Raw genomic sequence first — 14,038 nt, 5'->3', positions numbered from 1 at the left:
CACACACACACACACACACACACACACACACACACACACGCTCCATACATGAACATACCATTCAACACTCAGGTGAAGAGCTGAATGAATGTTTGCTGCCTGGGCTCCATAAATGTTTGAGCAGCCAGGAGCTTCCAGAAGCAGGTAGCTCACTCCTGCTCCTGCATCCTCACTGACGATGCAGGAGCATCGTACCGGCAGGAAACAACACTTCCTCCCTCCTCTTCATCCTCACACTCCTCATCGTCCTTCTGTTTAAGCAGGACTGTGGATCCAGATTTATTTATGGCAATATTTCTATGACTAAAAGAGCATGGAGCATCACAGGAAAGTATAGAGTGTTGGTGAAATACTAGTGCTTCATTATGGAAAAAGCCCTCAGCTAAAGTCACACACCTGTGGACTGGAACTCAGTAATTTGGATTAATTCTCTTCATACAACACTGATCCAACCATGACGCACAGGACTCTGGAAGTAAGAGAGGTAAATGAAATCAACACATTTATTTCTGCACTTGTGTCAAAATTGATATTTAGCTTGTTTTAGAACTGAAGCATCTTTGATGATTATTTCATATTTAAAGATAAAACAGGGAAAATTGGTCTCTTGAGTTTATGCTTGAGTGTTTTAAATATATCAGATTTATGTGACTTAAAAAAAAAATCATTATTCTGAAGATTTTCAGGAACTAGATTAAATATGGATTAAGACAAAAGAACCAAAGCTCCTCAGATGTTCTGAGAAAGTGCATCTCTTTCCGTAAAACATTAAAAAATGTGTTTCACGGAGAATTTTCACCCAATGCAGCATTTTACTTTGCAGGTTTAGCCTTTTTTCATAAAGCTACAGCAGCTAAAAGCAAGAGTAAAATAATCTTTTGTTCACCACACAAGCAGAGACAGATACATGTGAAACAGAGCCAACAGAGGCTGGTGAAGGTCGGGTTTCTTCAGACACCTGCAGCCCCCCTAAACGTGTGTTGCCCCAGGTGATGTGTGTCAGTCAGTGGCCCACGAGGAGCGCTATCTCTTTCAGGATCCTAACAGCCACTTTGTGGCTGCGTAACAGGATCTACTACCATGCTGGATGGACAGGGACAATGTGGCGTCCTCTCAGGTGATGTTCTCTAGGTCAGATAGATTTTCCTGTTTCCTGTTCACTTGACATGTTTATACTGTATGTTTTTTTTTTCAGTTTTCAGTAATTGGTTGGGACTTAATTACTCTGCAGCGCTTTGTTTAAACATAGTAACAAAAAGGAAGGTCTTTTCTTTTTTTATTTTATTTGTGTCTGCCCTGAGTTCATCTGAGGTCACATTTCCTTTGAATGACAATTGTTTTCCCTACTTGATGACACTTGATAACTTAGAAGCTCAAAGAAGCATGAAGAGCGAACAGGATGGATATTCTTAAACATGTTGTATTTTTATTAAAAAAAGTGATCAGTAAAGACATTGCAACCATACAAAACTTCATCTTAATGTAAAAGAATACATCTATGCATGTTCTGATTTTATTTTATTTTTATTTTTTTAATTACTGATGCAATCTAAAGAACATAAAAGCTACATAAAAAAGGGTAAAGAATTTCAGGACCTAAAGACATAATATTATTTTAAAGAAAAAGCGCACATCTGTCTTCATAGCTCATTATTAAAAACAATATGAGAGTTTTTTTCCTATTGAAAATGTAAACTGAGTGATGTTGGGTTGAAATTGAGGTATTTCAACATATTATTTTAGAAAGAAAGTAAAGATAGCCTGGATTCTGACTCTTTTTTTTACTTCAACAAACAAAAATAAGCTTTCACATAAAGACATGTTTAGAAATAGAGTTACATCCTTTGTTGCACGCTCACATTATAATTTATGACTTCCTATTAAAGGAAGCAGAGACTGTAATCTGTCCGAGTTTCCTGTGTTCGTTCAATAAAACCAGATGTTCAGTTCAGTTTGCTTCAGAAATAAAACGGCCAACATTAAAGACCCTCCAGGTAGGTATATTATTTGTTTATTATTTCTTTTCTTACCATTAATTAACCAGACAAATCCCATTGAGATCGCAATTCTCTTTTGAAAGTGGGACCTGGGTATGAAGGCAAACTATTTGCTATATGTTCTTTTTGCAAAGAGTTTTTAAACATTTTAACATTTTTATTTCCACGTGTTGTGTTCAGTGTTTAGTTTTGTGTTTAGAAATGGTTTCTTTCAGTTCAAAATCGCTGTAACGTCCTGCTGTCAGTAGATCAGCAGCTCGTCAGTCTGAGTAACTCTGACTTGGTGACGGGTCAGCTTGGCAGCTATGAATACCAAATTACTGGAACATGATCCCAGACGGCTCCTTCATGGCATCGTAATTAAAGCGCAATGGATTATTACCTGGCAGAAATCGAGTTGTGTATTAAGTAGTTTTGTTTACGCATCTCATAACGACCAGTTGACTGTGCTTTATTTGTTGTGAGTGTTCGTGAAACCTGGGCCTATGGCTAAAAATAATGACTAGATTGTATTGAGCACGGATGTTCTGTTGTTGTAAACAAGACTGATGGATCTGTAGAAAACATGAAGGCAGATAAGATAGCAGAGGCTGAATTTAGAGCCGACGTGTGCATAGAGGATGTGACCAAGGCCGCTGACGGGATAGAAGCAGAAAACGCAGGCAGTGAGTCGCCTTTTGGGAAATGTAATTTACCAGAATTCTTAGCATGTGTGTGAATGTATCCTGCAGCACTGACAGATTTATAAAGCAGGGACATAAACTATAATAGTCTATCATGCCATGCCTCTTTTTGTGCCATTTTATATTTTGGATCTGGACCAAAAAATGCAATTTTCTAACCTTCTGAAGTGGTCTCGAGCCACAGCTCATCTGAAGGTTTTTCATATTTTTCTTTCAACTTTGGCGGCTCATTGTCTCATTGAGCTGCTGAATGCCTGAACATGATGACATGGCTTTTCAGTATATATAGTGTTTTAAAAACCTGAACAAAAAAACGAAACAAATGGTAGAGAAAAAAACTTAGGCCAAAATTATAATCTACAAGAGCGAAGTCTCAAACAATGATATCCTTCACGTTCTGTGTCAAATGTCAAATTAAATTGTCTTTTTTTTTAAAAAGAGGCAGCTAAAGAAATGTTAAAAATTTTTGCATTTAGACAAACTCTTTATAACAAAGTGCCTAATGTTTCAGGTTAAAGTTTCGTTGCTACATTGTGTGTTATGCAGGTTTATTGTTTGACATTAGGAGGAAATGAGTCCAAATCCAAACCTTCAGAAATCCTGACAAATTAATATTTAAGGTTACGTCAAAAATTACAAAAAAATTTGCCATTTTGGGAGCATAAAATAAAAAATTGCAGGTGGGAGGACATCTGGGGATAGGACTGACTTGTTGCTGCTTTGCTCACAGAGCCTGGAGGAGCGGTGCAGCCGGATCCTGAGGAACATGGAGGCCTCTCTGACGGCCCGGGATCGCGTGGGCATCCAGGACTTTGTTCTCCTGGACCCCTACACGAGTGAGAGTGCCTTCCTGGACAACCTGAGGAAACGCTTCCATGAGAATCTCATTTATGTGAGTTTTTTTTCCCTCTGTCCTTCCTGGGGGGTCTCACTTTGAATACCCCCCTCAGTTTAACCCAACATCGCCCCCTTTTTGACCTCCAAACCCCTCTTTGTCCCAACACCACACCAACTTCTGCTGAGATGGCAGCTCTGGTTCATTTAACGTGCAGAGTGAGCACTCAGAAGGTCACCACAGGACAAGTGATTAACTTAACTTATTGCTGTTGATAAAGGACAAACCTAAATATAAGCAGAGGAACGATGCATCGATATCGTTTAACGTCATGAGATCATTAAAAAGAATTGTTTTTATTGTCAAATGTGCAAGCGTGGCAGAGTGAGAGTTCACGTCCTTGTCTTCTTTCAAAGACGTACATCGGGACTCTGCTGGTGACGGTGAATCCGTATAAAGAGCTGGACATCTACAGCCAGAAGCAAATGGACACCTACATGGGAGTTAACTTCTTTGAACTGCCGCCTCATATGTGAGTTTTATTGTTCTTGTTTCATGCAAACAGGGAGCTTTAATTCTAAAGGAACTCATCCAGGAGCTTTAGACACCTGTGGTAATGGTCATTGGGTCGGTAAATAAACAAATCCATTTTATTGGGCTTTTTGTCCAAAAAATGTCCAAGAAAAAAAAAGTTGTGCTTCATCTTTGAAGTGAAACAAACTTGAGTTTTTTTGTTAATGAACTCGTCCTTACATTTCCAGCTACGCTCTGGCAGACAACGTCTTCCGCACCATGCAGTCTGAGTCCAACAACCACTTCATCCTGATCTCTGGGGAAAGTGGGGCTGGAAAAACGGAGGCCTCGAAAAAAATCCTTCAGTTCTACGCCGTCAGCTGTCCAAGTACCAAAGTTCTGAACAACGTCCGGGACAGGCTGCTTCTCTCCAATCCAGTGCTTGAAGTCAGTGTTGGCTCTAAAAATCTGGTATTGGGTTGAAAAAAGACCCAAAACAAAACAGTTAAATCAGTTTTTTTTCTCCTCCAGGCTTTCGGAAATGCCAAAACTCTGAAGAACGACAACTCCAGCCGCTTCGGGAAATACATGGACATCCAGTTCGACCACCAGGTAAACTGAGAGCGTTTAGCTGAAGATCTGATGAGCTTTACCAGAACTGACTGTCCTCTCAGGGTGGAGCCGTTGGCGGCCACATCCTCAGCTACCTGCTGGAGAAGTCCCGTGTGGTTCACCAGAACCACGGGGAGAGAAACTTCCACATCTTCTACCAGCTGGTGGAGGGAGGAGAGGAAGACCTGCTTCGCTGGCTCGGCCTGGAGAGGAACTGCAAGAACTACCGTTACCTTGTGCAGGTCAGGTGGAAACAAGTGAAGGAGGCATGAGGTGCGTGCAAAATAGTTCTCATTTAGAGTTTGAGTTTCTCTGCTTGCAGGGGGATTGTGCCAAAGTTAGCTCTATCAATGATAAACGTGATTGGAAGACAGTCAGGAAAGCCCTTTCTGTCATAGACTTCAGTGAAGGTGAAACAGAGGTGAGGAGACCTTGAAGGTTAAATATGTTTATTATACAGCATATTTGACATTTCTGGGGTTAATCTGTTACTGTTTTCCCCTCTCGGCTTCATGCAGGACCTGTTTGGAATCATTGCTAGTGTTCTCCACTTGGGAAATGTAAAGTTTGATGCAGATGCTCGAGGATACGCCACTCTCAACAACAACTCAGAGATGCAATGGGTGTCAAAGGTGTAAAAGTCAACATTCAACTTTCATGTATACCTTCAGAGAATTTAATGCTTTGTGTTTTTCTTTGTTCTTGCTGCGTAGTTGTTGGGGATTCCTAATCAGGTGCTACAACAGGGCTTAACCCACAGAAAGATAGAAGCCAAAACAGAGGAGGTGACATTTCTTAATCTTCAAAACAATTGATCTTTTTCTTGTTCATTTGCGATAATAAATCCACGTTATTTTAATGTTAAAGGTGCTCAGTCCCTTCTCTGTGGACCATGCAGTATACGCCAGGGACGCCCTTGCCAAAGCCATCTATGGACGCACTTTCAACTGGCTGGTCAACAAGATCAATGAATCTTTAGCTAACAAGGTGAACTCTAGTCTTGACTCGCTGAAAATGGGAGGGAATTAAATCAGCAAAACCCTTAAACCCATAAAACTGTGTGTACCATGCAGGACTCCTCCAGGAAAACCGTCATTGGTTTGCTGGACATCTACGGTTTTGAAGTTTTCAACGTGAACAGGTGAAACTTCACATCTGAGCAAATTATTTCAAGGCTAATACCCCCCCCCCAAAAAAAAATAAAAATAAATAAATAAAAAGAGACAAATCTGGCTTTGACAAGACCGACGGTTTGTTTCAGCTTCGAACAGTTCTGCATCAACTACTGCAACGAGAAGCTGCAGCAGCTTTTCATCCAGCTGACCCTCAAATCCGAACAGGAAGAGTACGAGATGGAAGGGATTGAAGTATTGTCTTTATTATTCACAAAGTGGAACTATTATTTTTAATTTCAGCTCATAAAGTTTAATAGCTGATGTTATTTTTGTAAACAGTGGGAACCTGTGCCATATTTCAACAACAAGATCATCTGTGATCTGGTGGAGGAAAAATTCAGAGGACTCATCTCTTTGCTGGTAAGAAAGACATAAAATAACTAAATGAATACATAACAAATGCTTTGCCAAAAACACACCGATTGATGTTTTTACGACTACAGGATGAGGAATGTTTGCGGCCCGGAGAGGCCACAGATCTAACTTTTCTGGAAAAGATTGAGGAAAAGATCGGCGGCCATCCTCACTTTGTCACGTGAGACTTCAAGCTTAGCAGGAAAATTAAAAATGCAACTGCAAATATTCTACTCATTTAAAATAAATGGGGTTTCCATTCGCAGCCACAAACTGGCAAACAAAGACACAAGAAAAACCCTGGACAGAGGAGACTTCCGTCTGCTGCACTACGCTGGGGAGGTTACGTACTGTGTCGTTGGTGAGAGACAAAGTAAAAAACATCTTTAGACACTTGAAACTGTGTTGCTACGGTTTCTTAAAGATGCAACTCAAAGTCTGTCAAACAAAAAAAAATACAGAATTGACTTATTTGTTATTCAAACATTTCAGGATTTTTGGACAAAAACAATGATCTGTTGTATCGAAGTGGAAAAGAGGTAATTTTTTTCTTAAATTTTGACATTATTTTTTATTTTATTCCATGCAAACAGATGTATTTAACTCAGAGGTCTTTTAAAGTTAAAGGGGCAATGTCATGTAAAATAAACTTTTTAGAGTTTTATATCATGTTATAATGTTATCCTCTCATCAAAGACATGCTCAGAGTCTTGCTTTGACTCATTCATGCATGTTTGAGAAATCCTGTAGTGTCCTGAGGCAGCAGGCAGGGGAGCAAAACGACCGGTTGGGACTAGAACCACCTTTTGGGCTCAGCTCCTCCTCTGGGCTGTGTCTCCAAGCTGAGCTTCCTCATCACAGAGCACACACTCACCCAGCCCTGTGCTGAAATGGGTGGGACAGAAGCGGCAGGAGGTTCTTAAAGAGACAGAGGCCAATTTCAAGGAGTTTAAAAACAGATATGATGAGAAGACAAGTTCAATTTCTATTTAAACATATAAACAACATTTCAATAACTGAAGGTGACATAGTTACTTTGTTATGGTATAGAATTTAAATATATGCTTGAGAAACACATAATATTGCCCCTTTAAGATTTTTGTTATTTTTACTGCTTTTGAATGCATAAAACTAAAGTCAAATTCTTGTTCTATGCACAGAAATCAGAATATAAATATACACACTCTGAGCACAAATGCTTTCTTAGGTTTTGTTAATTTTTTTTCTCTCAAAGAAAATGAATGTTTAACAGAAAATAACAGATGATAGTTTTGCTATTGGTATTCAGGAATCAACACAGTGCAAAACTGATGTTTAAAAGCTTAATCATCTAAATATTCTACTGTACATGAACTTTTGTAGCTATCAACAAGTTTCAAGCGACATCAGGCTGCATGTTTGCTTAGGTTTAAATAGGTTTCAACTTAATCAGATAATTTCCACAAACCAAACAATTATTTTAGCGAACTATTTAGAACTGGTGAATAAGCCTGTCACAAAACATAAATCTTAGCCTGAGTTAATCCTGTGCAGACGCAGTTCACAGTTGTTCCTCTCCTCAGGTCATGAGACAGTCCAAGAATGCCATCATCAAACACTGCTTTCCCTCCAACGAACCAGACAGCAAGAAGAGACCTGAAACTGTAAGGAACAGCTCAGGTGATGCTGAATGCTTCACTGACAGTAAAGTGAATGTTTTTCATCGACTTGTGACTGCTCAGGTGGTGACACAGTTCAAGAACAGCCTGGTTGGTCTGACGGAGATCCTGATGTCCAAAGAACCTTGGTACGTCCGCTGCATCAAACCCAACGAAGCCAAGCAGCCAGGTGAGACACCAGGTCTGACAGGAACGAAGCGGTCAGCTCAGAGCGTCGTGTTCGGATGATGACATGTGCCGGTGGCTTTGTGATCGTCAGGCCAGTTCGATGACGTGTTGGTGAGACATCAGATGAAGTACTTGGGGCTGATGGAGCACCTGAGGGTCAGACGGGCTGGGTTTGCCTACCGCCGTAAATATGAGATCTTTCTCCAGAGGTAAACTTTTTTTCTTTTTTCATTATTGGCTTTCGTGATATTTATTTTCTAAAGGCTGCACGTTGTTTGCTTGTTGCCACACATGCGACCCCCGCCGCTCGTCTCAGGTATAAGGCTCTGTGCCCAGACACCTGGCCCAACTGGAAAGGTACTCCATCAGAAGGTGTGCTGTGCCTCGTGAAACACCTGGGTTACAAACCTGATGAGTACAAGATGGGCAGGTAGACTCCAGCAGCTCTCACTCACTTTATTAATGCGATCTTACCTTACAGTTTGGATTTGATTTGACTTTTTTTTATCTCTAGAACAAAGATTTTCATTCGCCACCCGGGCACTCTGTTTGCAACAGAGGACGCCTTTCAGATCTGCAAACATAAGCTGGGTGAGAAGAGGCTTGATGATGTCACCTGTAATGCTGCAGTTCATATAATTTTATATCTTATCTGTCATTATAGCAACAAGGATTCAGGCCAAATATAAAGGCTACAGGGTAAAAGAGGACTATCTGAAACAGAAAGAGGCTGGTGAGTGACGACGTTTAAAGACTTTTTTCCAGACAAAATTAACTGTTAGTGAGTTTAAAGCAGTTTATGCTACTTTGACCAAAATAGCCACAAAGATTGAGAACTGTTGGAGGGGTTTGATGGCAAGGAAGGAGCGAGAGAGGAGAGCTTGGGCCGTCAAAGTCATCAAAAGGTAAACAAAAAAATCTGTCTGTAAAACACGATAAAGCAGCTAAATGTAAAATAACCTGTCTGTGATTTGTGCTGCAGGTTCATCAAAGGTTTCATGACCAGAAATCAGCCGGCCTGCGTGGACAACAGTGAGTACCTGGCCTACGTGAGGCAGAGCTACCTCGCACGGCTGAAGGAGAACCTCCCCAAAACCGTCCTGGAGAAAGACTCCTGGCTCACCCCGCCTCCTGTCATGAGGGAGGTGAGTGGCTGAAGCTGATTTAGCTCCAAAAGGCATCAGGGTGCAGGTCAGGTCAGTAGCTGGAGATTGTGACAGCCTGCTGCGTGTTTTGTAGGTCTCGCAGCTCTTGCAGAAGATCTACATTCGCAACATGGTGAGGAAGTATGTCAGAGGAATCAGCGCTCAGAAGAAGGCACAGGTACAGATCTCTATCCAACCATGTCATCAGGGTTTATTATAAGCAGATTCATAAATTCGTTCGTCAAATGAAACATGTTTAGATATGGATGCACTATAGGGTGATAAAGCAAAACAACTGGGCTGCCATCCAGAAAGCCTTATAAATAAAGAGTTACTCCCATCGGCACAAACTGTAGTGCACAAAAAAAGCTACAATAAAAGAAAATACCTGTGGATATGTAATGTTTTAAGTTTAAAGTATTTTTTGCTATGTTTTATTTCTGTTTCTAGAAAACAAGAGAATAAAATGAATATTTTTTTTACCTTGTTTTTCCTTCCAGCTCTCATTAAAAGTCCAGACCAGCTCCATGTTCAAAGGAAAAAAGGAGAACTATCCCTTTAGTGTGTGCCGACCATTTGTGGACACCAGAATTGGTAAGATTTGTTTAGGTTTTTTTTAAGTGGACTTAAATAATAATATGTATTATAATATTGTTACAATGCTAGTGATAAATTTTGGTTTTGAAAAAATAAAAAAATTGCAGAGCAGGAATGTTACAATTAAATGGATTTACATTTCCTGTATTTCTTCTCCATTCAGCAGCAGCACATATGATAAACCAGGCATTTTTAGATAACTTTAGACGAAAATAATGAACTTATGGTTTCTTTTTTTTATAACAAAGCTCTAGCAGACATAAACACGAAGGTCCTTCAGATGATTCAGCATGAACACATCAAGGTAAACAAATATTAGAATTCATGTTACACTTTTGTCTTTTTTTTTCTTTCACCCGGACTTGTTTGGATTTACTTTTATTTTCTGTCAGGATTTATTCATTGTAATAAGCTACAGTCAAAAAATACTAAAGTGAAATCCATAGTACAAAAGTATAGTAAATAAAGATAACTGTGCTCTTAGTGGAGTGTCATGTCCTTCACAGTACAGTGTGCCAGTGGTGAAATACGACAGGAACGGCTTCAGGCCTCGTCCCCGGCAGCTCATTTTCACCCAGGAAGCTGCTTACCTGATCGAAGAGGCCAAAATCAAGCAGCGGATTGATTACACCTCTCTGAAAGGTAACACGTGTCAAACCTGGGTATAACAGGTTAGATTAAAACAGCGATGTGGTTTTTAAAAGCTAACATTTTTTGTAGGCGTGTCTGTGAGCAACCTGAGTGACAACTTCCTGATCCTTCATGTCACATGTGAAGACACCAAACAAAAGGTACACTAAAAATAACTTTCAAGGTGATTGGTTGATTCACCTATAAAAACAAGTTTAGAAAACAGAAACACATAAAGTTTAAGTGTGTTAATGTCAAACTCACATGGTGTGAATTCCGAAAATTTTTGTCTTACCTATTAAAAGAAAAGTATTTATTGGCAAATCAGAATGAATGAAACTCAATCTTAGAAAAAAAGGGCAAAAGGACTAACAAAAATGGGTTAAATTATCAACCCAATCAAAATATTTTTATTACGTAATTATTTCATCTTAGTTGTGCGATTTTTTTTCTCAGTAGTTTTAAAAGTTTGTTCAACTAGTTAGTTTTCAAATGTAGATTTGTGAATCTATTTAAGAAACACAATTTACCTATGTATTTCTAAGCCAGTGATTTAGTAATTAGTTGCTGTAATAAAAGCTGAAGGCTTTTTCTCTGTCAGGGAGATCTGGTTCTGCAGTGCGACCATCTGTACGAAGCCCTGACTAAGCTGAGTGTTACTGCAGACAAGCAGAACTGCATCAAAGTGGTTCAGGGAAGGTACAGAACATGCATCATATGAAGCAACGTCTTAATCAACACGAAGTAATCTCAGCTCAGTGTGCAAATTATTATTATTTTTTTAATGATCAGCGTGAGATTTGACATCCAGCCTGGCAGAGAGGGGTTTGTTGACTTCAAAAGTGGTCAGGAATCCATGGTCTACAGGGCAAAGAACGGTCACTTGATGGTGGTGAGTTTGGAGTTCATATAGAAGTTAATTTGTTATTAAATATGTGAACAACTAACTGAGCTCTCTGTGTTTTCTAGGAATCAACAAGAGCCAAGTCCAGATGAAGACGACGGGGCGTAACCTCGCTAATGGACCTCCTAAATAAACAGCCATGTTTGCTCTGTAATGCAGCAATGTAGATGTTTTTAATTAATTGAGTTTTATGGCAGCTGATCTTTAATTTAGCATCTTTAAGGTTATCTCATAATGTATGCTGTCACTGTACAAACACTGCCAATAAACATTGTAGAAAACATAGCGGAGACTGACCAGAAAAATATGTGGGTTGAAACGGTCTCTGAATAAACTTATGTAGAATCAAGGACAAACCATTTACTGATGTTAAATTAAATGTTTAACTGCTTAAGAATGACACGTTTTTATAAAGATGCAAAAATAACATGCAACTTCCAATATTTAGCTTTTCTAAACCATGTCAGTGTAAAAGCAGAACTGAACACATCATAGTTTATTAGATGACAGTGTTCCTGTGATGACTCCTCATGTAGCAGCGCCCCCTGCTGGCCACTTTCTGAAACTGCTGAAGTCTTCATGGCTTACAGGGAAAGCTTTGTTTGGTCACATAAAAAGAAAAAAAAAGAAGAAGAAGGGGAAAAATATATGCTGTCATGTCTGTGTTGGCGAATCATTATGCTTAAAATAGAAATAGTTTTAATTTCTTTTAGTTTATTTTTCTGTAATGCCCGTTTTCACTCATGTCGACGTCTTCACAATAGAAAATAAAATGTTGATTCTCTGAATAAATGACAGCTTGTCAGTTATTAGATTCCACTACATGCTGTAGAAAGAGTATTTTGATGTTACCATATCAATAACATGTTATATAAATAATAAATACCAAAATAAGCAAGCTTTGTTGTTTTAAAGCAGTATAAACTGTAAATTCAGCTGAACACTTCAGATTCCTAAAATATATTACTTGTTTTACTAATAAATAATGTCCCAAGGTGTTTTCTGTACTCAGAGTAGTTGTAAGGCCAGGAGTGAACTATGAGTGATTTTATTCTTTTGAAAGTCTCACAAATCTTTTGAACCCATCAAATAAACATTACTTTTTACATTTAAACAACTCAGTTTAGTGGAATCTGCCATAAATAAAATGTAATTTCATAGACTGCTTATAAAGATGTTTAATTGAATATCTCCACAACTCTTTTTCCATAATTTGGATATATTATGGAAAATAACAATGAGAACTTGACGGACCAAATGAGTTTCTGAACGTTAAGCGAACAACTCAAAATGTTTTAAGTCAGTGATAAATTTTTCTAACAAATTAATGGGAAAAGGTCAAACGGAGACATGGGATGTAACAGCTGAAAATATGACTCAGATTACTGATTAAACAGGAGTTTGTAAATGAACGTCATCAAAAGTCCAAGGTTTGAAAAAATGCTGAGCACGGAGCCGTTAAAAAAACAAAACCACCCATTGATCCGTGTGCAGCTGAAGCCTGAGGATGAGACGACTCGCAGCAATCACAGTTATCCTTCTGGTTTCATGGGTCTGCAGAACATCAGGCAAGTCATAACTAAATATTAATACTAATGTTTACTAAATTTACAATTTAGAATAAGTTTAAATGTTTCAGAAATGTATTTAGTCTATTTAGTCTCACATTTAGCCTAAGCTTTGAAACAGTAAAGATGCATTGTTTCTTTCAGTAAAATATTAAGTTATGGACGTTTATAAACTAGTCCAAGAACAGCAATAAATTTCTGCTCAGTTGTGTATTGGTGTCATTTCTCCAAACCTTGAAGAAAGCACCCGGTCTGGTTTCTGTACAGAATGAACTCCAAGTTCTCATCTTCAATCAGTTCTTTGTCCTTGAACTGGTTCTTCCTCTGACTCCCCAGAAAATATAATGAACTGCAGACAATGTTCTGTTTGTACTTGTTTTTGCACAGAGATGATAAAACCTCTAAAGTCAACATTTCTTAGAGTTCTGATAAACCATATTTTAGAAGAAAATACAATTATGCATTTAGAAAGATGAAGTTTTCTAACACTTTGCACACATCTTAAGGTAAATCATGATAGAGAGCACACCAGCTAAGTTGTTTGTATATTCACTTTTTATCAAATAGTTTTAGTTATCTTGTTCCAGTCTTAGATAGTTTATTTTTTATTTATGTATAAGAAAAGATACGTTCAAAAACCTAAACTTGTTGATTCAGTTTGATGTATTTTGTTTTGTTGTGACTCATAATGAAATCAATAATTATAATCTGATCTGAGTCCCACATTCAACCCAATGTAAGCTCTAGGATTTAATTGTTAAGTAAAATAAATTTACTCCTAAACCTAATCTTGATTTAGAAATCCTAGATATTTGTGTCTCGACTGTTACACATTTAAAGCATCTTTTAGTCAAATCTGCTCACTCTGTCAATCCAGCAGTAATTTCTCATTATTAGACAATCTGAGATCAGACAGAACCAAACGAAACTGTAAAACTATAGCTTGAGATATTGATTTGAATGCTTTTTTATTGTTTTTATGATTACAATGGCTCATTTTATTGGTTTTATGTTTGCTTTTGTGTGCTTTTATCAGCACTTTGACCAACAGTGTTGTTTTTAAAGTGCTTTATAAATAAAGTTGTATTGTATTGTATAGTTGTATTACATGGAAAATAATAGAGAAAAAAATCTTTGGGATTTTCTTCAAACAGGACAGACATGTGAAGGAAACTGTGGGGGAACCTTTGCCTCCTGCT

At 38.4% G+C, this 14,038-nt stretch overlaps 1 protein-coding gene across 1 annotated transcript; it reads left to right on the top strand.

Moving 5' to 3' along the window:
- Positions 1-85: 85 nt before the first annotated feature.
- Positions 86-11,888, top strand: myo1hb (myosin IHb). The gene is made up of 32 exons (XM_014003747.1): positions 86-484; positions 3,411-3,572; positions 3,932-4,047; positions 4,277-4,475; positions 4,560-4,640; positions 4,703-4,882; positions 4,963-5,061; positions 5,159-5,272; positions 5,354-5,425; positions 5,508-5,627; positions 5,714-5,781; positions 5,902-6,007; positions 6,095-6,175; positions 6,259-6,350; positions 6,436-6,530; positions 6,662-6,708; positions 7,732-7,812; positions 7,891-7,996; positions 8,087-8,204; positions 8,312-8,425; positions 8,510-8,586; positions 8,660-8,728; positions 8,816-8,900; positions 8,978-9,140; positions 9,235-9,318; positions 9,641-9,734; positions 9,986-10,041; positions 10,244-10,379; positions 10,458-10,528; positions 10,969-11,066; positions 11,160-11,259; positions 11,337-11,888. Exons 1-32 carry the CDS (start codon positions 455-457, stop codon positions 11,361-11,363), a joined length of 3,141 nt encoding a protein of 1,046 aa, XP_013859201.1. The 5' UTR covers positions 86-454; the 3' UTR covers positions 11,364-11,888.
- Positions 11,889-14,038: the final 2,150 nt, after the last annotated feature.

Source organism: Austrofundulus limnaeus, unplaced genomic scaffold (genome assembly GCF_001266775.1).
Source record: "Austrofundulus limnaeus strain Quisiro unplaced genomic scaffold, Austrofundulus_limnaeus-1.0 Scaffold20, whole genome shotgun sequence".
Classification (NCBI taxonomy): domain Eukaryota; kingdom Metazoa; phylum Chordata; class Actinopteri; order Cyprinodontiformes; family Rivulidae; genus Austrofundulus; species Austrofundulus limnaeus.
The sequence above is the reverse complement of the archived record's forward strand: the minus strand, read 5'-3'. Positions and strand labels throughout refer to the sequence as shown.

What these genes read in the sequence shown, in the direction of transcription:
- myo1hb (XM_014003747.1), top strand. Translation starts at nt 455, where the DNA reads ATGACGCACAGGACTCTGGAAGTAAGAGAG. An exon ending in GAGGACTCATCTCTTTGCTG is followed by an intron (nt 6,176 to 6,258) that starts GTAAGAAAGACA and finishes TTACGACTACAG; the next exon opens with GATGAGGAATGTTTGCGGCC. An exon ending in TATGAGATCTTTCTCCAGAG is followed by an intron (nt 8,205 to 8,311) that starts GTAAACTTTTTT and finishes CGCTCGTCTCAG; the next exon opens with GTATAAGGCTCTGTGCCCAG.